This window comes from Oncorhynchus mykiss, chromosome 18, assembly GCF_013265735.2.
Source record: "Oncorhynchus mykiss isolate Arlee chromosome 18, USDA_OmykA_1.1, whole genome shotgun sequence".
In the NCBI taxonomy this organism is placed as follows: domain Eukaryota; kingdom Metazoa; phylum Chordata; class Actinopteri; order Salmoniformes; family Salmonidae; genus Oncorhynchus; species Oncorhynchus mykiss.
In genome coordinates this window covers 22,997,814-23,023,799 of record NC_048582.1, presented here as the reverse complement: position 1 = coordinate 23,023,799, position 25,986 = coordinate 22,997,814, and the positions used below count along the sequence as shown (strand labels likewise).

Here is a 25,986-nt window from a genome sequence, read left to right as displayed (position 1 = left end):
GAATGCTGGACTAGATGGACAAGCCTATTGGTATTCTGAGTGATATTCTGTAGCTCTGCTTAACAAAGGACACTGTGTCCCCCACCCACCTTCACAAAACCCTCCGGATAATACGACCCACAGACCATATCCCAAGGATAAGTCGCTAATACAATTAGACACGCAAACTCAATAGCGACAATTAGCGACATAGATCATAAACCACCTTCTGCCTGTTCATTTACCGCAGCAACACAACAGCACAACAGTGGGTGGGGAGGAGAGAGAGAGGGATCATATGGGCTGAGGGAAGTAACACTAACAATGTACTCGTATAGGGATGAGTGATCTCCGTGATCACGCCTAGGGATTTATGCAATCAGGGAATTAGTGTCTATCTGTGTGACCTCGGTACTGCGGTTAAGGTAGGCATGACCAGGAGCTGTCATTATAAGGAATAGAGAAGGAGCCTAATCTCCACCACGGATTCCCTCACAGGTAGTCAAGAAGATGAAAGAACTATTTTGTCCTCGGCGCGGTACAAATTATTCTGCTGATGTTCCCGCGGTGCCGCCGCCAACGAGGCCCAGTTAATTATATTGTCAGGAGAAGGCAGGGAGTTGTATAGAGAAAAAAAGTGTGAAGGAAGGGGTAGGTAGTCATTAAAATTCACACTGACTCAGCTGTGACTATCATTGGATGCTTTGTCATTGGGAGTGACAGTTTGAAGCTGGTATTTCGGGGCTGCTTCAAGTCAGAAATGTAGCGATGTAGTCTCGGTAGGGAGGATGCCATTGACTATTAATAGATGAAATGCCAAACTCTCCTCACAATTAAAGAAATTGTAGCATAATGCTCATGTAGTACAGCATGGGCTTTCACAGGTTAACAACTATATTGGCATAGCGTTAGCTCTGGATGTGTCCCAAATGGTAACCTATGGCCATGGTCAAACGTAGTGCACTATAAAGGGAATAGGGAGCCATTTGGGATGTAACCATGAGTCTTACTGAAACTCCAGGACCTAATAGCTTTGACATTTTTTCTTTCCTCCGCCCTCTATGTACGCAATGCGTAGGCTCTCTTCCTGGTGTGAGTGTGTGGGTTTGGTTGTTGTCGGTGTCTCATGGTTTGTTTCTCTTTACTTTTGAATGATAGATGTCATCAGAAGGAAGCGACTGAGTCAGATAGAGTTATGCAGCACCAGCCACGCAGTCACTACGGAGGCCCACGAGGAACAAGTGGAGAAGAAGAGGAACACTAAGGATCTAAACTCACCCACTGTAAGGAACTTCCCCAGCACTATTAGGCCTATGTCAAAGGGGTGGTGTTTTGGAGGCAAAATAGACTGCAATAGCATAGTAGCATATAATAGCATTGATTCCTTATGTTGCATGAAATACAGTAAATGTTGCTAGTAAATGTTGCTAGAGGGACGTAAATCAATTATCCTCTGACAGAATAATAGCAGCAATAAGAGAACTGCTAAACTGACAAATCTACAGTACTTCAAATGCCTAGTGGTTGTGTTTCTGTGTAGCACATGAGACGCATTATCATCTGTAATTGCGGCTTCCGTACAATCCCTATACAATTTCACATCTCCAAGAAGCATTATCATTATGAAAGAGTATCTCTGTAATCGGTTGAGGATACAGTGATATTAAAGGGATTTCATCTACTCAGATGAACTCGTGGATACCATTTTTATGTCTCTACTTCCAGTATCAATGAAGTTAGAGGTAGTTTCGCGAGCCAATGCTAACTAGCATTAGCGCAATGACTGGACGTCTATGGGTATCTGATGGCATGCTAGTAGATCTAGGGCCTCATTGCCAAAATCCCAAAGTATCCATTTAAGGCAGCAATTGCTAACTAGCGTTAGCACAATTACTAGACGTCTAACAGCTAGTGTGCCATAGAATGCCAGTCATTGTCCTAATGCTAATTAGCATTTGCTCGCGAAACTACTAACTTCCTTCATACTGGATGCAGGGATTGAGGGATTGATCTATCTTCTTATTTTCTCATTCTGTTCTGATGTCCCTCTCTTTCCTGAACAGGACAGAGCCCCAAGAGTGTGCACATACTCAGGCAGTAGCAGTGACACCGAGACAGAGTCTGAAGGGAACACGCTAGGCTCCACCCAAAGCACCCTTACCAACAGAGCAAAGTCGAGCAACCAAGGTCAGAATCTTGTCTGCATCCCACATCCACAGACACAATATTAATGTTATTTAGGCCTACATCATTTGATTTTAGCCAGTTTATCTTGATTTGGTTGATTGATTGATAGATATATTGATTGAAACATGCTCTCCACAGTCTTCTCCGAAGAGAAGACAATGAGGAGGAACAGTGTGGGAAAGTTCCCGTCAATCATGGACTACTATCAACATGATATGTTCTCTCACATAGAGAAGGACGACCACAGGGGGAGTTTCTCCCAATACCACTTGTTGCACAACCAGTCATCGCTAGAGGGCAAAGCAGGAGGCAGACTAAGCGTAAGTACTTCCTGTTGACCTATGACATACACTGAACAAAAATCTGAACATGCAACAATTTCAAAGGTTTTACTGGGTTACAGTTCATATAAGGAAATCAGTCAATTGAAATAAATTCATTAGCCCCTAATATATGGATTTCACATGACTGGGCAATGGCGCAGCCACGGGTTGGCCTGGGAGGGCATATGCCCACCCATTTGGGAGCCAGGTCCAGCCAATCAGAATGAGTTTTCACCCACAAAAGGGCTTTATTACAGACAGAAATACTCCTCAGCACCCCCTGCCAAATTCTCTAAAACAACGTTGGAGATGGCTTATGGTAGAGAAATAAACATTCAATTCCCTGGCAACAGCTATGGTGGACATTCCTGCAGAGCATTTTCCCTCAAAACTTGAGACATTTGTGGCATTGTGTTGTGTGACAAAACTGCACATTTTAGTGGCCTTTTATTGCCCCCAGCATAAGGTGCAACTGTGTAATTATCATGCTGTTTAATCATCTTATTGATATGCCACACCTGTCAGGTGGATGGATTATCTTGGCAAAGGAGAAATGTTCACTAACAGGGATGTAAACAAATTTGTCTGCAAAATTGGAGAGAAATATGCTTTTCGTGCTTATGGAAAATTTCGGAGATTTTCTATTTCAGCTCATGAAACATGGGACCAACAGTTTACATGTTGCATTTATATTTTTGTTCAGGATATTACCTTTGACATATCCTTTTGTAGCTCGTCAACTAGATGATCATGGTCTGTTGATGTTGCTTCAGGAGGATCATGCATTAGCTCAAAACAAACTGTTTCCATGGTAACCTGCGCTCCAACTCATGTGAAAACAAGTCGCTGTGAAGCAACATTTGTCCTTTTCCAGCTTCTCCAGCTTTCTCAAAGTGCGTCCCGAGTCCACAAAGCTTGATGTCTTTTACCCTCCTACACAGCGCTGTAGTTGGATTGTTCAGACATTTTCATAAAACAAAAAAACTGAAAGTCACCTAATTGCTTTCGATCGGCTTGCCCTCTCGTGTCACGGGGTATTTGCCTACCAGTATTTAACTTCACTGAATGACAAATTAGGAGCAGTGACCATGAAATGGCCCTCACCCCCCTTGGCCCCCACTTCCCCTCAGATCAGTGCAGTAGAATAACCTAACACACACACACACACACACACACACACACACACACACACACACACACACACACACACACACACACACACACACACACACACACATACACATACACATACACACACACACACACACACACACACATACACACACACACACACACACACACACACACACACACACACACACACACACACACACGACCTGACAGAAAAATCCATAATCTGCAAAAGGATCTGACTCAACACAAGTTCAGAGAGGGAAAGAGAGCGAGAGGAAAAATACATGAATATGTTTTATGTTCTTGAACTCTGGTTCTTACTGTTGGCCTATAGAGGCCTTGTACTATGAAAGAGGAGCAGTACTGAAAGTTGCAGCTACTCTGCTGAAGCAAAATACAACTTTGCAGGGCTCAGGGTCTATGCCTTTTTATTAAACTTACAACATCATCCTTGCCCGTCTCTTTTTGTGGTCAAACATTTCTAATAGATTCAATAAGTACAGATTTATTCCATTCTGCATTGACTGAACAATTGACTGCTCAAGATTGAATGTGGAGAAACGAATGTCCTTGGCGTATGCTTTGACCCTGACGAAGGCTCTGCATGCAGAAACACTGGTTCATCTAATCATTGGAATTTTTTTTTGCTTTTTCTCTTCTCAGCCATTAGTCTACAGTTAATAAAATAATTTTGGATATGAGGCTTTCGCTCCCACTCTACAAAGAGTATTAAAATGGCCTGGATTTGACCATTTTTAAAGTGTGGTTGCTGGTTGTGGACGTGGGGGTGTAAACTGAGGTTTTTCTGACAAGGTTTACGTGTGGTTGCTGCAGTGATGAGCTGGGAGTTTGAAAGCATGGCTCTGATTGTGATGAGATTCCCTACAGAAATGCAGCGTGTCGGACAGAGATCATGTGCATCCAACCTGCACAGAGATCACCCAAACAACGACAACAAATACACCCAAAGACAGAGCAACACTATGGATTTAATCCTACCATCTTTTGCTGTCCAATAATTGGTCTTGGAAAGACCTCCACAAGAAAACATCTTCATAAATAAAATAAAGAAACTTTGAAAAAACATCTAACACAATAAAGGCCTATGAGAATTGTTGACATTGTTTGGTTGAATAGCACTTGACTATTCTAAATGAATCCGTGAATAATTAAATGTTCAAGTTAAAGGTATATACTGTAGATATGTGTTGAATTAACAGAAGAGAAAACCTCATTTAATAGCCATGAACCAACCAAGATGATGGTCCCCCTTTCAACCCATTTACTCCTTTTCAACCCATTTACACCTTATTAACATGTATTTTACCTGAAAGGGACAATGTGTCTCTTAAAGAGACACAGTTGCCCTCCTGTCCACCCATGACAATACCCCCATACATACAGTGGGGTCTGAAATGATTGACACCCTTGATAAAAATGAGCAAAAATTACTGTATAAAATAAATAATACAAATACTGAGCTACAGCATATTGTATGCTCCCCCCAAAAATTGAAATTCTATTATTTTATACTAATACAATTGGTCAGAGAATTTGATTTAAAAAAAATAAGTAATATCAATTTTTTTCTCAAAAAGATAGGGGTCACAATACCTCCAATTGCGAGGATAATGGCATTGAGCCTTTTTCTAAATGTTCATCCATAGAGATTTATTTCAGATCCTTGTTATCCTTCGTCTGCGCTTATGGACTGCCCTCTTCAATTCAAACCACAGGTTTTCAATGGGTTTCATGTCCGCGTAGACTGAGATGGCCATTGCAAAATTTTGTTTTTGTGGCCAATGAACCATTTGATTGTGGATTTTGATGTGTACTTGGGGTTATTGTCTTGCTAGAAGTTCCACTTGCGGCCAAGTTTCAGCCTCCTGGCAGAGGCAACCAGGTGTGTGGCATAAGATGTCCCTGTACTGGACATTTTAGTTAATGATGCCATTGACCTTAACAATGGTTCCTGGACCAGTGTAAGCCAAATAGCCCCATAACATCAAAGATCCACCACCATATTTTACAGTAGGAATGGGGTTCTTTTCTGCTCATGCATTCTAATTTCGACTCTAAACCCACTACTGGTGTGCTTGGCTAAAGAGTTCTATTTTCATGTCATCCCAAAAATATAAAAGCCTGGAGTTTGCTTAATGGTATTATTATAAAAAATAAATAAAAATAGGGGGTAGATCAGCTCTAATATTGCAGGTAAATTTGGGCTTTAATCAATTTAATTGTTTGCTTAATTTCCAATCCCCCATATGTATATATATATATATATATATATATATATATATATATATATATATATATTTTTTTTTTTTATATATACAGTACCAGTCAAAAGTTAGGACACACCTACTCATTCAAGGATTTTTCTTTACAACTTTACATTGTAGAATAATAGTGAAGACATCAAAACTATGAAATCACACAAATGGAATCATGTAGTAACCAAAAAAATGTAAGACAAATCTAGACCTTTGCTTTGATGACAGCTTTGCACACTCTTGGCATTCTCCCAGCCAGCTTCACCTGGAATGCTTTTCCAACTGTCTTGAAGGAGTTCCCACATATGCTGAGCACTTGTTGGCTGCTTTTCCTTCACTCTGCGGTCCAACTCATCCCAAACCATCTCAATTAGATTGAGGTCGTGTTGATTGTGAAGGTCATCTGATGTAGCACTCCATCACTCTCCTTCACTCTCCTTTGGTCAAATAGCCCTTACACAGCCTGGAGGTGTGTTGAGTCATTGTCCTGTTGAAAAACAAATGATAGTCCTAATAAGCGCAAGTCCATGCTGGTTAAGTGTGCCTTGAATTCTAAATAAATCACAGACACAGCAAAGCACCCCACACCATCACACCTCCTCCTCCATGCTTCATGGTGGGAACCACACATGCGGAGATCATCCGTTCACCGACTCTGCGTCTCACAAAGACACAGTGGTTGGAACCAGAAATCTCAAATTTGGACTCATCAGACCAAAGGACAGATTTCCACCGGTCTAATGTCCATTGCTCATGTTTCATGGCCCAAGCAAGTCTCTTCTTCTTATTGGTGTCCTTTAGTAGTGGTTTCTTTGCAGCAATTTAACCCCGAAGGCCTGATTCACACAGTCTCCTTCGAACAGTTGATGTTGAGATTTGTCTTTTACTTGAACTCTGTGAAGCATTTATTTGGGCAGCAATTTGAGGTGCAGTTAACTCTAGTGATCTTATCCTCTACAGCAGAGGTAACTCTGGGTCTTCCTTTCCTGTGGCGGTCCTCATGAGAGCCAGTTTCCTCATAGTGCTTGATGGTTTTTGCGACTGCACTTTAAGAGACTTTCAAAGTTCTTGACATTTTCCAGATTGACTGACCTTCATGTCTTAAAGTAATGATGGACTGTCATTTCTCTTTGATTATTTGAGCTGTTCTTGCCATAATATGGACTTGGTCTTTTACAAAGTAGGGCTTTCTTCTGTATACCACCACTACCTTGTCACAACACAACTAACTATCTCAAATGCATTAAGAAGGAAATCAATTCCACAAAGGAACTTTTAACAAGGCACGCCTGTTAATTGAAATGCATTCCAGGTGACTACCTCATGAAGCTAGTAGAGAGAATGCAGAGTGTACAAAGCTGTCAAGGCAAAGGGGGGCTACTGTGAAGAATCTCAAATGAAATATATTTTAATCTGTTTAACACTTTCGGTTACGACATGAATCCATATCTGTTATTTCATAGTTTTGATGTCTTCACTGTTATTCTACGATGTAGAAAATATCTATAAAAGTATAGAAAAAAACATGGATGAGTAGGTGTGTCCAAACTTTTGACTGTTACTGTATGTATATATATCTTGTATATATTTTCCCCTAACCCTACATCCCCTCCCTAATTGGAGTAAACCAATGGACAACAACAACTTCTACTTCCAGCTTATACATACTATATACTGTACATTTTAAGGACACAGTATGTTTTACAATAGTTACCTTTTTGTTTGTTTTTTTGTCCCATCCTTGTTTCTGTTTTGTCCCAGCTACTCTTAACCCACCATGTATCGTTGAAGTCCATCCAGTTTTGATTTCTATTTCTAGATATATTATTTATGTTTCACAAAAGTTCTGAACCTTTCTATTCTCATAGTTTCTACAGATTGTAAAGTAAAGATACATTTTTTTTGCTAAGAGTGTTATTATATTATTGATCGCTTGACTAAGACTTTTCAAATCACCCAGCAGTGCTAAATGGCACTGGCACTTGGATTCGATAGGAACTGGTGCTTTGGTCAGATTACATGAAAATAGAGGTCTTTTGGCCACTCACATCAGTGGTGGGTGTGGCACCAAAATGAGAATGTATGAGCCGAAAAGAAACCCATACCTACTGTAAAATATGGTGGTGTGACCATTCAAATCAAATCAAATCAAATGTATTTATATAGCCCTAGGGCTCAGGTCCTCCGAGAGAGAGAAAGAAAGAGAGAATTAGAGAGAGCACACTTAAATTCCCACAGGACACCGAATAGGACAGGAGAAGTACTCCAGATATAACAAACTGACCCTAGCCCCCCGACACATAAACTACCGCAGCATAAATACTGGAGGTTGAGACAGGAGGGGTCAGGAGACACTGTGGCCCCATACGAGGACACCCCGGACAGGGCCAAACAGGAAGGATATAACCCCACCCACTTTGCCAAAGCACAGCCCCCACACCACTAGAGGGATATCTTCAACCACCAACTTACCATCCTGAGACAAGGCTGGGTATAGCCCACAAAGATCTCCGCCACGGCACAACCCAAGGGGGGGGGGGGGGGGCGCCAACCCAGACAGGATGACCACATCAGTGACTCAACCCACTCAGGTGACGCACCCCTGCCAAGGACGGTATGAGTGAGCCCCAATAAGCCAGTGACTCAGCCCCTGTAATAGGGTTAGAGGCAGAGAATCCCAGTGGAAAGAGGGGAACCGACCAGGCAGAGACAGCAAGGGCGGTTCGTTGCTCCAGAGCCTTTCCGTTCACCTTCCCACTCCTGGGCCAGACTACACTCAATCATATGACCCACTGAAGAGATGAGTCTTCAGTAAAGACTTAAAGGTTGAGACCGAGTTAACGTCTCTGACATGGGTAGGCAGACCGTTCCATAAAAATGGAGCTCTATAGGAGAAATCCCTGCCTCCAGCTGTTTGCTTAGAAATTCTAGGGACAATTAGGAGACCTGCGTCTTGTGACCGTAGCGTACGTGTAAGTATGTACGGCAGGACCAAATCAGAGAGATAGGTAGGAGCAAGCCCATGTAATGCTTTGTAGGTTAGCAGTAAAACCTTGAAATCAGCCCTTGCTTTGACAGGAAGCCAGTGTAGGGAGGCTAGCACTGGAGTAATATGATCAAATTGGTTGGTTCTAGTCAGGATTCTAGCATATATATATATATACTATTCCCTTTAAGTCAGTCAGGTAAGTTCATAATATCGTTAGGGAAGATTCTTTTGGGAAGTGTGCGGAAGGTGCGGACCGGGGGAGCGCGGGTGCGGTGTGAGATTGGGTGATTTAAGTGCCTTTAATAACCTTTCACAAACACTCAGGAGAGTGATGTAAAGCTCAGCAGCTCCCATCAGAGACCTCATGGCCCAGCCTGGCCCCCATTCATCATCCTGACACTGCCTGACAGCCACGCTGCCTGCCTGCCTCTCTGGCTGCCTGGCTACACCCCCTCTTCCCTCTGCCTCCTTCAATCTCCCCCCTTTTTATTTCTATATCTTTCTCAGTTGCTCCCATCCTCTCTTTCTTTCCCTCTCTATCTTTCCTTCTCTCCCTTTTTCTCTTTCTTTCCTTCTCTCCCAGGTTCTCTCTCTCTCGCTCCCTTCTTTCTCTCCCGATGGGTAATAGAGATTGCTGCAGGCCTCTCCGACAGGGGGAAAACAGCATTAGATGCTGTGCTGGGGCCGGGCATGGCATGGCCTAAGGAGCCAGACCAGAGAGGGCCAGGTTACACAGCAATATGCCTCATAACTATGTAATATCTGTGTTCACACTTTCTCCCCCAGCTGTTTGTAACAGCTTGTTACCTGGAGCACTAATGCAATGGGGAGAGAGAGGCATGTTTTTGGTCTTGGACATGCAATTGGAAGTAGAAGTACAGACATGTAAGATGTGCTTCAGATGACAGACTTTCGAATCAAATATTGGGCCGGAATGTTATGAGTAATTTGTCATTTTCTAAATGTCAGAGGTGTATTTTTTTTTAAACATCTGACACCAAGTGTAGAGAAAAAGTATTGTCTCTCAAGGCCCACATGCCTATATATATATATATATATATATTGATTGATTGATTTAAATTGTATACCAGCTGCTACTGCCTATAAGTACATACACAACAGTATACCATTAGTGGTATATGAACAATAAATATTTCAGACACACAACAATTGTCCTGAATCCCATTCAGGGAGAAGAACGGCCGTTCTCTATTTGACCTCCTTATTGACTGACTGACTCTTCTTTAGAAAGGAAGAATGTTTCCAACGTATATATTCTGTCAGAATCCCAGTTACCTAAGACATTCCCATTGAACTGAAATACCTCAGTGTTGCTAGATGATAACCAATTAGCCATTGACAAGCTCTTTTTCCACCTGATGTGCCCCTGAGGCGATGTTTTCCTGTGTGTTCCGTTGTAAAGGATACACTTCAACTGGCTCCTTAGGTGCCTTCGGATGGTCAAGGTCTGCACGGAGGTTGGTTTCGACCCACAGACAAGAGTGGTAATTGTGTTTCACCAAATCAAATTCAATCACAGATAAGAATCCCTCCTACCGAGATAGAGAGCTCAGGGCTGTTAGGAGAAGAACAGGACCATGATTGCTGTTCCTCACTGTCAAAGGCACTGAACGAAAGGCCACCCCAATTCCAATCACTGATCACAATCAAGTCAAACACCCTCTGCTCGGCTCTCATGGTCTCCCACATCCATGCACCTGTAGACTACACTACACCGGCACATACTATATGGTTGGTTTCCTTGACCCAGATTGAGCCTAGTCTTTGACTAAAAAGCATTTTCGATGTAGCACTTTTGACTCTCCAGCAACTTTGCTACAATGGAGATGTGTCCTTTTGCAGATTTGAGTCACATTAGTTTTTATCACCAACCCTTGAATTACCATTATTAGTCACTGTACCTCAAAAGTGATATTTTTCAGAAGTCTAGGGTATTTCCGATTTTCTCTGTGCTGATTTAGTACATGAAGAATATCTAACCCGCGGTGCCTGTGTTTAGAATGCATTACTGTAAACCGCCAGATTGTTAGCAGAGTGGTTCTGGGCTGGAGTTCCTGGGAGGAAAGCCATTTCTAAGAGGCACCTGGCAGAGAACACTTAATGATGAGGAGTTAGTGCAACCCCGAGGGCGGTCTATACCCCTGGTAATACGGTAATACCTCTGTGTACTCTCCACCCAGGAAGTGTGTGGATGAATTGGCCCTTTCGGTAGATTAGCTGGAGGAAAATCCAGTTATCAGGAGAATTGTGTTTACCTTGACCACCGATACAATGTAGCCAGAGAGCACAGGCTCCTTATAACGATCCCTCAAATTATTTCAAGATTCCTTAGTGCATTTCTGCATAAATATTTCCGTTAAGATATTCTAATAGTTATTGACCAAGGTTGAATTACACAACATCTCTTTTTTTCTACTGAAGATGTGTTTTGTATTCACTGTGGTTAGATTTATGACTGTATGTGGAAAAATGCATTATGCATGATTTCTGTGATTATGCTAGATTGGAGATGCAGAGCTTTTTAAAAAAAATATGGAATATATATATATATATATATATATATATATATATATATATATATATGTATGTATGTATGTATCTCAATGGAGACTTCTCCTATTGTTGTGTTGCCAATTTACTCAAGGGTGGTGGAATGGCTTGGAGGCGTTTTCCATGAAAGAAGGCAATGAGTTCAGCCACCACACACGATAAAAGTGTACATGCCAAAAATATTTCTCAAAAGTACATAAACAACAGGACCTAGAGGGATCTAGGGATTCATCCTGAAACTGCAACATTAATGCTGCAATCTGGGATTTATTTCTCTAGACAAATGGCAGCTCCACTCTTGTGGTATAATCTTCAAGAATCTTCATGGAAATCTCCATTGAACAGATACCCAGATACCACATTATACCTTTAAGTTAGAATCTCCGTGCATACCAAAACACCTGTCAATATGCAAAATGATATACAGTAGCTGTTTTCTCTCCAGTATATTTGAGGTTAAGCCATTTGCGTTCATTTATAGCGAGAAGAAGCTGACCGCCGTTTCACTCGTTTCTTTTTTAACAACATGGGCTCCTGACAAAAATATAATACGCTGTGTTAAAACAGCTACGAAGGAGAATCTCTCTCTCTCTCCCTCCCTCCCTCCCTCCCTCCCTCCCTCCCTCCCTCCCTCCCTGTAGAGAGGTTGATATCTCACGGCAGATTCCCCCAGACAGACTCATTGGGCCTTAAGCATGGGAGGAGAATGAACAAAGCTCTCAATAAATCAATGCGATACTCAGGAATGGCAGTAGTCAAATTGCTTTGTAGTGTTGCATTACGCTGAAGTAGATGTACACTGAGTGTACAAAACAGTTCCATGACATAGACTGACCTCGCGAGTCAACATGGACCAGCATCCCTGTGGAACACTTTCGACACTCTGTAGAGTCCATGCCCTGACGAATTGAGGCTGTTCTGAGGGCAAAGGGGGGTGCAACTCAACATTAGCAAGGTGTTCCTAATGTTTTGTACACTCAGTGTAAATTCAGCATGACAGCCTTGTTTTTGTTGTTTCTGGACATTCTTTGTCGAGAGACAGAGTGACAGATTGCTCCTTTCTCCAAATCATTTCATATAAGTAATCTGGGACAGCTTTGTTGTTTGAATACCAGATTGGCCCTTTAAAGTATGATGATAATAATGCGCTGCAGTGTGGGCAGATGACAAAAACACCTCTCGTCTCATTTTCTCCTCTCTTATTTGTCTTGTTGTTGCTGTAGAAAGGGAATCGAGTGGACATGACGACAGGCGGCTGCGGAGGGGGGGTCCAGGTCGGCTCCAGAGACGTGTCCTTGGATTCCCTGAACAAGCTGAACAGCAGTGGGTTGGGGCTGTACCCTGAGACAGAGCTAAGGCCCAGTAGCGGTGACTGCTCCTGTTCCGCAGGGGAGAGAGAAGAGGACTGCTGCAGCAGGGTTGACAACGAGCCCTCGTCGTCCAGCTACTACTCCAACAAGCCCGGGGCGGAGCGTGTGGGTTCTCTCAGCGATTCGCTTTACGACAGCTTCTCCTCATGCACCAGTCAAGGCTCCAACGATGTGTAGAGTAAGAAAGTGGAGGCCGGGGCCGATTCTGTTGGAGTCTTCTGTTGGAGTCCTCTGCTACTCCCACCAACCGAAGCACTTAGGTCATAAGGAAGGAGGGGATGTCATCGGTGATGTCATAAGATAAGGACGTGAACCCAGACTGTACGGTATGCATGACCTCTGAGATGGACAATTAAACTATAGGCTACAACAGTACCACCGTTCAAGGTGTGGAAAGCAATATTAGAAATTGTCTTGCATTATATATTTTTCCCCGAAGGGGGAATGTTTTTTTTTATCATTGCACTGTAAAAATACTGTACAAAGTTAAGGAATTCAACTTGAAGACATAACTAGAGTAAATACCACCAAATCCAAATCAAACCAATCAGCAATATCATCAGGAGCAACTGATGATGCCTAGTAGTGTGAAGCAATACCTTAAGAATGATAATATGTGCAAAAAACTATTACGGTTGTTGGATGTGGATAGATGGTTTTCTCACGGATCATTATTTCTCAAAAGTTTTACTGCCACAGTGTTGTATGCCACAATGGCAGGCCTACACACCACAACTACCATCATGCAATACACTGCAACCCATACCATACAATCATAGCTCCTAAAGCCATTGTGTCAAATGTGTACGATTACTAGACTGCTGTGCTATTTTGAAAGTTGCATGGCGAACTAAAATGTGACACACATTAGACACATTATTTTTGAAGTGGCGGAATTTATACTTTATATTAAGTGACCTAAATACACGCATTTGCACATTTAATTGAACCACCAGTGCTGTGGAATCTTAAAGAATAGCATCCTGCATATTGAATGTACTGGAGTCAATATTGACTTTGAGTTGTAGTACAGATGAGAAATACATGATCAATACATGATCAATCATTTCTACCAGCAAGTCAAAACTGTCAAGCTGATCTTCAACTGCTATGTAGTGGCTTAAAGGGATACTTCGGGATATTTGGCAATGAAGCCCTTTATCTTCTTCCCTAGTCAGATGAACTCATGGATGCTATCATGTCTCTGCATCCAGTATGAAGGAAGTTAGAGTTAGTTGTGTGAGCTAATGCTAACAAGTGTTGGCGCAATGACTGGAAGTATATCTACTAGCATGCTAGCAGTTACCATAGACTTCCAGTCATTATGCTAACACTATTTAGCAATGTCCTTCAAACTGCCCATAAAAATGGTATCCACTAATTAATTTGACTCTGGGGAAGTAGAAAAAATCCTGAATTATCCCTTTAAGCAATCACCGTGCCATCACCATTGTACTTGGGTCACTCAGTATTTCATGTAAACATAGAACTGAACTAGTGTCAGAATGGTACTTATGAATCAGAAACTTCTGTTGGCTTCAATAACACATTTGCGGAGCAAAGTCTATGCTAGTAGCTCAGGGAAAATGCAACGCGTATACCTAGTTACCTTGAATATAAGGTTACAACTCATGGAAAATAAATGTTTCATTTTTTTAAACGGAAAACAGACATTTTTTGAAAAGTAAAACCTTCATGAACTGCAAGATAACATAACCGTTGAAACTGTGTCTCTTGTAGCATCATAAAACACTCATGTTTTGTATATTTTGTTTGTGTGTTAAAAACTGCGATTAAATTAATATCAGAATGGAGCATTGCTGACTGGTATATGCAATTTAAAACATTTAATAATTGTGTAATGTTTGCCAATCATTCAAACTATATGTCTATTGATTGAGAACAGTTAAACTTTTCTTGATCGTTTCCTCGTTTTGTGACTTCCTGTAGTGTTTTGTCGATACAAAATGTTTTATTTTGTCGAATAAAAGCTACTACTGCAACCTTTTATCACTTTATCCTATAACACATTTGACACGTAGTATGAATAAATCATCATGCCAAACGTGCGTAATTTGATTCTGGTGCTAATCAAAAACAGACTCTGTACGTTTCATTGTTCGAACAATTTTCCATGAAACTGTTAATAATATGTAAGGAGAGTCTTGCTAAGACCATAATGTGTATTTTTCTAGCTGACGAGTATTTATATCCCACTTTTTGTACATGGAACTGTATAGTGGTGTTTAATTGTCCTACTTCACATCTTCTCTGCTTGATTGTTCCTTTGTAAGAGAACCTGTTACCAGCAGTGTTAGTTTGGTAATTACGTGTGCAATTTTGGCTGTTACATTAGACTTTTAATGCTATATTTTATGTAATCATTTCCCAGACAAATAATAATAAATGATTTCCTATTTTAAATTTGGTGCAGCTTTCGTAACTGTTGGAGGTTGACGTTTGTGTATGTATGTGTGTGTGCGTGCAGTCATACACGTGTGCGTTCATTATCATATACTGTAGTCAAATGTAAGGTACTATAGTCATAAGGAACAGTGAGATCTTCGCTGATCTTTGCCATTGCGCTCATAAATGTGTAACTGAAATATATGTAAGTAGGCTACAGAAGGGAATTGTTAATAATGGCAAGGGAAGGTTTGAGCCAAGTCCTGCCTTCAAATGCTTGCGGTAAAGCTCATGTCATAGTCTTCAACTACAAAACGTGTTAAACGTATAGCCTGTGTTCACTGAGCTTCACTCTCTTTAACAGTGCTTATAAAGTAGGGGCATTTATAACAATTGGAGTCTCTTGATGGGTAATTATGTGACTATAAATAAAAGTAATTAATTCAGCCACCCAAGAGTGACATCCAAACATTCTCTCTCGCTCTCTCTCCCATCTCTCTCTCTCTCTCTCTAACTGAAACATACAAGACTCATAACAGACACAGACGATCCATAAGATGATCTCAAAAAATGTTTTTAATGAATACTAGCCTTTCTAAATCTGGTTAAATGTGCATGGCTACCAACGGTGCACTCCATGCCCAAAAGCATATCCAAAGGTGACCATTTCATATTTGGACGCAATTAAACAGTCACTGATCTGCGTGTGTAGGATATGAGTGATTGAAGAATTGCTTCCGTACCACGATCTTTCATCACGTGGTACGTTTTACGATTTATCCTCATCCAATTTCACTGGAATTCCGCAGCCTAGTCTCTCGAACCCCAGAGCTCGCCCTCGTTCAGCGCTGCGCATCACATTCCTCGCAGCAGAATGTGCTCTCACACATTGATGCCACGGATCCATCTAAGGGTTTTGCTTTCGTTTTAAGTTCACCTGGTCTGATGTGTTCCTCTATAGTGTCATTCGGGAGAGGATGTTGCTTCTCATTTACGCAACTTTGCTTGGAATTTTCCTCAAAACAGGTATGCTAAACTTTGGAGACTGCGTAATCTTACATGTGTTGGCTTGCTGCGTTGTATTCTGATGCTGAGAGCATTTCCTCAAGTGATGTGTCAACGTTTCCAGGTATTCCAATCTAATTCAAGTTTGGATTATGTTTAAATGATTTTGGGGAGTTTTTTTTTGTCGGATGAAAACAATTAAATCGTTTTCAGAAGTCCAGTAGAGGTCTGGTAATGCCAACAGGGAGGCGCGCAGGAGGTCACCATTGCAGATCAAATCATCTCGTTAAATGCATTTATAACTGTCTTGGAATAAGAAATTGTGACATAGATTCTTGGATTTAACATTTTGCATGACACTTGCGCTCCAGCTAGAGAAAATATGTCACCTTAGGTCGTAATTGCGTCTGTAAAACTATTGCGCCATATGACTTGTGCAAAGGAACATTTTCAAAATGTTACTTAAGCTACTATTTTACATATCTTTGCTTAAATGTAATGATATTGTTTAAAAAGTAAATGTTACATAATACAGCGTGACATGCTGAAACATTGACCATTATTCCATATTTGGAGCGTCTTTCTGATCTTACAATTGCCCCGCGTGGCAGGCTAATTAGGCTATTGAATGTTCCGATTAATTGCTACTAAACATGACTAGACACCATTACAGGTGAAGAATGTATTCACACATTTTATAAAGCAGAGGGACATGTTTAGGCCGCTCATTATCAATAGCTAATTAATAACTCTCTAATTACACAGATGCAATTCAACACTTTTTTTTTTTTACAGGTGTAGGCATTCCATCAAGCTCAAATGATAAGGAACTTGATTGATCAACAGTTGTCAGCTCAGGTGAATGTAATAAACTCAAGCACCATTTTTTAAATGGGTTTTAAAGGAGCTGAACTACCACTCCACGAACACCTGTGTTGAATATTAATATCACTAAATATGCAGAGAATAGCAAAGCTGTCTCTCTTCAGATGACTGTGGAAGGAAAAAAAACACCATTTAATAAGATAGATGATGGCAAACAAACTGATTTCTCAATCCACATGGGTCACCTTATAGCAATGATTTGGGAATAAAGTATACAAACGGTGGTAATGTAGTTTAAAAAAGGTTCAGGTAAAATGACAATGATAATCTATGTCAATGGAATAGTCCGCATTGTCATTCCCACATACATCCAATGATCATATCATCAGAATGATGTAACAATCAGCCGCTCAAGAGTTTTTCCAGTCCATATTTCCAGTTCAACACATTGCACATGGCATATGAACAGTGGTGTGTAAGAACTTGATCTCGCCAAAAATGCCTCTGGTGTAAAATAACATACAAATGTTCTCTCCGTTCTGAGTTGGACGTGCTGCATTTGGTTAACATACTCACTCCTTAAACATAATCTTCGCTGTTAGCAGAAAATGCTTCTAAATAACTTGAGGATGTTTTTACCTCAGTGGAAACTGTATTGAAGAACAATATGAAAAGTATAGACGATATGTACATAACTTTATGCTTGCCTAAATGTTAATTATAGAGAGTATGAATAGCCAGTGGTTTGTAGAGGACAAATACATTACAGTCTAAGGATGTGTTTAGACACTTTAAGAGACTATTGCTCGGTTGATGGATGGGGTTTTGAGGCATTTATCTGGTTTTAACGTAATTACGCTCTGATTTTTGTTTTGGGTCCTTTTCAATTGAATTTGTACTTGATGGCGCTGTCAGACTGGGAGAAGAAGGACTGTCACCATTTCAGTAATTAGAACACAGTACTAACTGTCACGGAGAACAAATGACCTGAAACATTTTGAATTATTGTTTATCATTGCACAGTCATGCATGTTTCTGCGAAACCCTGAATCAGATTGTGCTATCCATCCGGTATCCTCGATTAAATTCTCTCGATTTCTCTTCCCTGCGAAACAACTTTGCATGAATAGCCAACCATCTGTCATTCTTAGTTAATCTCAATTTCCATTTAATTCCAATGAGTCAAGTTAGAATGAATTCATCTCATTTGAAGTCAGTGCTGGAGCAACAGCTTCATTGAGTGTGTGGATAAAGCACTTTGTCTGAAACACTCTGGCTTGGTTGTTTTGACCTGTCGTAGTCAGAATGGCAATTATTATTTTAGTGCGTAAAGTTGAGTCGCCTTTTTCCCTGCACAGATACAGTATGCCCAGCTTACACACACAATTATGTCTGACGGCTCTATATTAAGTTTAGTTGGCAAGTACATGAGAGTATGGATTTATATTGTTGAAACATGTTTGTTCATTATTTTCAGTCAAAATCCCTTTATCCTGACTACAGACCTGTTTGTGCATTAAACAACTCCTCTCTGCTGTGTTTCTTTGTTGTCATGACAAATGTGTATGCAGTCAGAGAAGTGTGTGTTTGTGTGACTCATCAGTGCTTTCTGTGGTGGGGTACAGAAATGTCATCATATTAGCTCAAAGTCCTATTGTCTGATATTTGCAACATGTCCGCATGTGTAAGGATAGCGTCAACATCGTCTCTCCCACATTAACTGCTCTTTGAGATAATCTTCACACTTGTGATTCATCAAGGAGATCGCGTCTTGCAAATAGGGACCAAGTTGACTTTCAAAATGCCAGCAAAGAGACTTTTTTGTTTCAAAGATGGATTTGTCTCTCCTCGAGGATACAGTTCCTGATCTGTGGTAATGGCAATAGATCACGAAAACACATTATTCTTGATTAGCTGGGAGGAAAACATGGGGGGCTGAAAGGCTCCAGATGAACAAGGGATAATGCTAATGGCTGAACTGCAGGCCTGGCATAACATTTTCAAATCTTTCAAACAAGATTTTAGGCCTAGTCTTTCAAATAGTTTCAGCGTTTCGATCGAGCCTGCCTGGAGTGCCAGCTTACACTTTTCTGACAACTCCATTGGTTCCACTGTGCCGGGAAAGCTCAATCAAGCACAGCCAAACGAACTTGAAAGAATTTGCCTGTAGTCTCTCTTGACCAACATTCATAGACTAATGAGATACTATATGCCAGATACTGGTGAACTGTGGACTTAAAAAAAAATTGTTTAACTCCTTGCGGTTCTTCCTGTCTCTCTCTCTTGTACAGGCTATGCTCTCCAGATCCAATGTTACCAGTGTGAGGAGGTGAAAAACAATGAATGCTCCACACCAGAGTTCATTGTCAACTGCACGGTCAACGTGCAGGACATGTGTCAGAAGGAGGTACTGGTGAAGAAGGATGGTAAGAAAACAGCGTCTCCTGAGCAGTCCCATTCCTTTCCTCGTTTGTTCTTCATTGGATAGAGCTAGTGGGAGAAGTAGTCCCTTCTCGCTGACGCTGTATCTCCACCACAGCAGAGCGTGAGCTTCAGTCTGACGAGAGAGACCTGTGAGAGAGAGACAGGAAGGTTGGGGGATCTGTTTTGTGTCAGAAGGGTGGGGCCGGATTCGAACCCACGCCAACACAATATAAATGTATTCTGCAGCTAGACCACCCCAGGCCATGCAAAACCAAGTCACACCGGACTGTGACACTTTTTAACATGTGACCTAAATAAGGTATATTTTCCTCTTTCATGTACTTCCTCTCTATCTCTGAATTCAGTGGAACGATCTATAAGGTCTCCTTGTAACATCAACAAATGAGATCATAAACTAGGCCTACAAGCCCACTACATCAATTGGGACCTATCAACGAATCTCCATAGATGAAGAGGCTATTACCATAGTTAATTCATGGTTTATGGCTCATATTATTTTAATGGGATTATTCCAAAGGGTGGTTAACCCCTTGGTTGCTGGTTGCTGTACTCAGTTGATCCATGCAATTTTTTAAATTATAAACTGGGTGGTTCGAGCCCTGAATGCTGATTGGCTGACAGCCGTGGTAAATCAGACATTTATTTGTACTGCTGTACCAGTTTATAATAGCAACAAGACACCTCAGGGGTTTGTGGTATATGGCCAATATAACACAATTAAAGGCTGTATCCAGGCACTATGAGTTGCGTCGTGCATAAGAACAGCCATTAGTAGTGGTATATTGCCCATACACCACACCCCTTCGTGCCTTATTGCTTAACCCTCCTGCCGTGTTCCGGTCAAATTGGACTGATTTACAAGTTTTCTCTCTGAAAAACGTAGTTAATTTAATCTGATTGTCATAAGGTTCCATGACTTTGTCCACACAGGGCATCTGAACACACAAATTACATTTGGAAGATTTTCATAACATTTTGGGGGTTTTATTGAACTTTTGTACACCTGTGGTGTTCCTGGTCAAAAATGACCAGTAATTAGAAATGAATGGGTGAGAATACAATTAGTGTATAAAATTGAGTTCAGGCACATGCCCATTCATCAGATGGACACACTTCCTCTCCCAGACCCCCACATGCATGTGTGTTTGAGCACACATACACACACATCACTCCCCTTCTTGGCTTCCATGGCAACCCCCACAGGAACCTTTCCCCAATAGAACATTTCCCCCACAGGAACCACACCTGTTAGCATTCTCACAAACAATCGCAACATTGTTTCAATAATATATAGAACTTTTCTCAGGCTTTGGTATATAAATCTTTTTTGAGGCCTTTCTCGCAATTCATTCTGTGGCAGCACAATGACCAAACAATATATTGTATGTGAGGCTCTTGATCATATCTTTGATCATAACCCTGGTGAGGAGGAGAGAGTCCTTGTTAAACTTTGACACAAAGTAGTCCGTGATGAATAGAACAATGTGTTTCATCTGAGTATTTGTTTTTGTCAAAATAATCCATACATGATGCTTTTTTTTCAGCTCAAATACGAGTTGTATGAGCTCAGGTCAATGAGGCCTACAGGCCATAAATAGCAAGTAAAAGTTCAAAACTTGTAATGTTCACAAGAACTATAAGTTGATAAAATTATCTAACACAACATTAGGTGATAATATATGTATTATTATGGATTTATAATCAGCTATAATGGGGGCGGTCATTTTGGACCCGGGAACACAGAATTAATTAACATGAAACGAACACAACAAGAGGGTTAATGGGAGAACGCCCTTCAAACACACTAGGCCTATTGATCTTACCACATCCAATGTTATGTACAGCATGTCACTTGTGTTCAAATGTATGCTTCCAATTACAAGAGCATAAAAAAAGTCATAGCAAGATTGTCTTTAGCGAGTGTTTTATGCCCAAACTGTCTCTGAACGTGATGGTTGACACGATTCATCACTCAAAGGCAATAATCTACGGCAATAATGTCATGAACAAATGTACACTGTGTAATGCTGTGTAATGGTTTGAATAACCTTGAGATAAGGATGCACTTTTGTGTGAAATGCACATGCTTACAGTATATTCACAAATCTTTTCCAGCCTCTGCACTCTTTAGAAAGGTCTTCTGAGTCATTTGATTCAAATGCGATGTTGGCAAAGGGATTCTTATGTGCTCCTGTAAGCAGATAAATAGAAAATTCATGCAAACTTTTATTCTAACATGAAACCTTCCAGCAATGTTGGTAATGAATAAGTTCCTTAATTTAATAATTTCCTATAATGTCAACCTGAGACCAGGAGCCTAACTAATTATCTTTATATGCAGCAACCGCAATTCATCACAAATAATACATTTGTGAATTACCACATCGTTATCGGCGGAAAGAAACACGTGCATAATGTGTGTATGATATGTGAAGACATCTGTAATGTAATCCTCAGGGAAAGTTGGCTTTTGCATGTGAATTGGTGCCAGCTTGGTCTCTACCCATTCTTCCCCCCCAACAAAGGTTTGGGGACTTGGTTTGTTTGACTGTCAGTTCTAAATGTGCAGAGTGATGAAGTATGGAACAAAGCAGAGGGTTGATTAAGTTGAAGTTGCATTGTTAGTTCTGTCAAACTTAATAGCAGTAATCAGGGGCTGATGCAGACCGAAACGCTCTACTTTTGTCTTGAAGGCTTGTCTGACGTCTTTGAGACAAAACAAGAATATTGTATTGCATTTACACATTTACACTTTGCCTGACAGCTCATCAGTTATTATTTCAAGAGAACGACGAGTAAATTCGAGCAGTGGAGTTTTGATGTAACTTTTAACATGACTAGCAGTTCTCTCTCCCCCCCCCCCTTCATCTACCTCTTTCATCTACCTCTTTCATCTACCTCTTTCATCTATCTCTTTCATCTACCCCTTTCATCTACCTCTTTCATCTACCTCTTTCATCTACCTCTTTCATCTACCTCTTTCATCTACCCCTTTCATCTACCCCTTTCATCTACCCCTTTCATCTACCTCTTTCATCTACCTCTTTCATCTACCTCTTTCATCTACTTCCTCTTTACTCTTTCATTTGAACTTTTCTCAACACTTCCCTTAACGTCGACGCGTGTAACGCATTATGCCACAGTTACAATGCAATGTAAGACTTGTCGTACTTATGAACCCCTTCTCATAATAACAGCTCTTTGCAGTCTGCTGACACATTTCAGCAGAGAACACACATGATAGACCTTGCATTAAGACATTATGAGCGCCCATATATGCTTATAACATGTACGGATGCTTATAGATTCAGTTGGAGCTTGAGTCAAATCTCCAGGGTCACCTTGGATTTCTTTGTGTCCAAAAGCGCAGTGTCTATTTCCTAGGAAGGAGTAGGGAGAAATGGGAGTTGAGTCCCTGCAAGGTGTTCATTTATCAGGCAGGGAGACGCAGGCTTTCTTACCACCTCCTATGGTAAGACTTAATGGCACAACAACGTTTCCATGAAATCAAAACACTCTTATTCATGTGCATTCTCTCGCCACCATATAAATCAAAGCATTGTTTTGTGGCAATTGTTCCATCGTTTGAGAGCATTATATTCTGTCGAGGTGACATTCCCAATGTATTATTTCTTATAACGGCTTGACAAAGGTTCTAGGCACTTAGAGGATCACCTCCCAGTAATATGAACCATTCCAGTATTGATCAGGATAAAGTTCTGTTAAATTGCAAATAGCACTGAATTACAATATAGTCTCAAGAATTTCTCACTTGGCTAAGATCCTAAGGCAAATATGTTCAAATCACCACATTTTTTTGATGTGTAATTGTTATTCCTGTTTATTTGTGAAAAAAGGTAGATTAGATATTGCTTTGTCTGATTTTCACAGATATTTGCTTTACATACAAGAACATGCACTGTAAAAGGGTGCGAGACATGGCATAGGCCAGGCATAACGTAAAACAGACACATTCATGAACAAAAAAGACAGTTGACGGACTTTTACCCCTCCCTTCCCCAGTGCTTGTGCTACCTCAGTTTGCTATGAGACTTGGCTCAGTTTCACCAACGGTGTCACTACCACATCTACCTTGACCTGGACATCCTGTATAGCTTTACACTACTCCTGACCACTTCTCTCTCTCCTTCTTCAGGCATATTTTACCGCAAGTCCTGCGCCTCGTCCGGGGCATGCCTCATATCCTCGTCAGGCTACCAGCAGTTCTGCACTGGAAGGATCAACTCTGTGTGCATCTCCTGTTGTAACACACCGCTCTGCAATGGGCCCCGGAAGAAGAACCGCCCGGTCCCGTCGGCCGCCAACTCTTCATTTTCCTCCCTTCTTTTTCTTCTGGTCTCCCTCACGCTGGTCTCCCTCTCTCTGACATAGACCGAGAGGTGTCCATTTGTCCCCTCCTCTACCCAAAGATAACACTAGAGTATTATGAGAGTACATATAGGGTACAGTACATAACCGTACGTAGTGTATTGGCCACATCAGACTCTAGTGTCGTCTTTGGAGAGGAATCCTATACATAAGAGACTATCCCAGGAGGTTGGTGGCAACTTAATTGGGGAGAACGAGCTTGTGGTAATGGCTGGATCAGAATGAGTGGAATGGTATCAAAGACATCAAGCACATGGTTTCCAGGTGTTTGATGGCATTCCATTTGCTCCGTTCCGGCCATTATTATGAGCCGTCCTCCCATCAGCAGCCTCCTGTGGACTCTACAGCGTCATCTTTGGATCGGATACTCAAGAGCTTAAGACTCTTTGGAAGGATCCCCTTTTATAATCCTGGTGTTTTGAGTTTTTGAGAACTGAATGCTTGCCATTGCCTCCTTCTTCTTCGTCCCTCCCTTGCCCTCCAATCCCCCCTTGCTTACTCTGTAGGTTCCCTATTGGGGCCAATGGGCACTGACCTCATCAACGTCGGTGTTCTCCTGTTTATAGGAAGATCGAACACTTCAGATCAATACTCCTGATGATTAGGAGTCAGACGTGATCATAGTCAGTGAGTACTCAGCAGCCGTTTAGCTGTGAGAATTGTGTTAACTCATCATGGATCTGAGTGTAGAGATGGCACTGACAGTTGAGGACATTGAGCAGTGAGTTGTAGGGATTTTGGAGATATACTTAGGTGTCTGCATCATTTACTACTGGTACAAGTTCTTGTTACAGTAAGTACTAACTGCAGGATCTCATGTCTTATATCATTTGTAAGTACAGATGTGTGATCTTAATTTGACCAGTTTCTCACAGCAGGAACATATTCCTACAGCAACAAATCCTACTGAAATGTGAATTATTGTGTGGGTTATAATTAATGGACATTTTCATAGGGGTTGATACATTTTTTGTTTGGGCAAACCAACATTTTAAAGTGGAAAATACCACTTTAGAAGCCTTTAAAAACCTTGAATACACTGCAAGTTTGCTTTTCCTGCTGTACAGAAAATTCCCTGCAAAAACAGGGTGATCAAATTAAGATCCTACATCTGTATATACCCAATTACTTTCTTGGACTTCAAATATTGCTGAAAGACACAAGGGATTTGTTCTTAAACGTTATATAAATTGACATACACTACTGTTCAAAAGTTTGGTTCACTTAGAAATGCCCTTGTTTTTTAAAGAAAAGCACATTTTTTGTCCATTAAAATAACATCAAATTGATCCGAAATACAGTGTAGACATTGTTAATGTTGTAAATGACTATTGTAGCTGGAAATAACAGATTTTTTACGGAATATCTACATAGGCGTGCAGAGGCCCATTATCAGCAACCATCACTCCTGTGTTCCAATGGCACATTGTGTTTGCTAATCCGAGTTTATCATTTTAAAAGGCTAATTGGTCATTAGAAAACCCTTTTGCAGTTATGTTAGCACAGCTGGAAACTGTTGTGCTGATTAAAGAAGCAATTAAACTGGCCTTCTTTAGACTAGTTGAGTATCTGGAGCATCAGCATTTGTGGGTTCGATTACAGGCTTAAAATGGCCAGAAACAAATAACTTTATTCTTAAACTCGTCAGTCTATTTTTGTTCTGAGAAATGAAGGCTATTCCATGCGAGAAATTGCCAAGAAACTGAAGATCACGTACAACGCTGTGTTCTACTCACTTCACAGAACAGAGCAAACTGGCCCTAACCAGAATAGAAAGAGGAGTGGGAGGCCCCTGTGTAAAACTGAGCAAGAGGACAAGTACATTAGAGTGTCTAGTTTGAAAACACAAGTCCTCAACTGGCAGCTTTATTAAATAGTACCCGCAAAACACCAGTCTCAACGTCAACAGTGAAGAGGTGACTCCGGGATGCTGGCCTTCTAGGCAGAGTTGCAAAGAAAAAGCCATATCTCAGACTGGCCAATAAAAAGAAAAGATTAAGACGGGCAAAAGAACACAGACACTGGACAGAGGAACTCTGCCTAGAAGGCCAGCATCCCAGAGTAGCCTTAATTTCTCAGAACAAGAA

At 41.0% G+C, this 25,986-nt stretch overlaps 2 protein-coding genes across 6 annotated transcripts in view; both read left to right on the top strand.

The window, feature by feature from the left end:
• The window catches only part of LOC110495841 (nck-associated protein 5-like), a 159,898-nt gene extending 144,645 nt beyond the window's left edge, over positions 1–15,253 (top strand). For 4 of the 5 annotated variants that reach the window (XM_036952282.1, XM_036952279.1, XM_036952281.1 and 1 more), the window contains 4 exons: positions 1,138–1,262; positions 2,043–2,166; positions 2,305–2,486; positions 12,683–15,253. In XM_036952282.1, coding sequence (XP_036808177.1) covers positions 1,138–1,262; positions 2,043–2,166; positions 2,305–2,486; positions 12,683–13,006 — 755 coding nt within the window. In that variant the 3' untranslated portion in view covers positions 13,007–15,253. The remainder of the gene's footprint in view (positions 1–1,137; positions 1,263–2,042; positions 2,167–2,304; positions 2,487–12,682) is intronic. The other variant, XM_036952280.1, reaches the window with a different exon arrangement.
• Positions 15,254–15,947: 694 nt separating this feature from the next.
• Positions 15,948–25,210, top strand: LOC110495839 (ly6/PLAUR domain-containing protein 1-like). Its single transcript, XM_021571309.2, has 3 exons — positions 15,948–16,261; positions 19,357–19,491; positions 23,667–25,210. Exons 1-3 carry the CDS (start codon positions 16,213–16,215, stop codon positions 23,900–23,902), a joined length of 420 nt encoding a protein of 139 aa, XP_021426984.2. The 5' UTR covers positions 15,948–16,212; the 3' UTR covers positions 23,903–25,210.
• Positions 25,211–25,986: the final 776 nt, after the last annotated feature.

Bases quoted from the DNA above. Each gene is read 5' to 3' on its own strand.
- LOC110495839 (XM_021571309.2), top strand. From the start codon at position 16,213: ATGTTGCTTCTCATTTACGCAACTTTGCTTGGAATTTTCCTCAAAACA. The intron at 16,262-19,356 runs GTATGCTAAACT...TCTCTTGTACAG, and splicing joins TGGAATTTTCCTCAAAACAG to GCTATGCTCTCCAGATCCAA. The intron at 19,492-23,666 runs GTAAGAAAACAG...CTCCTTCTTCAG, and splicing joins GGTACTGGTGAAGAAGGATG to GCATATTTTACCGCAAGTCC.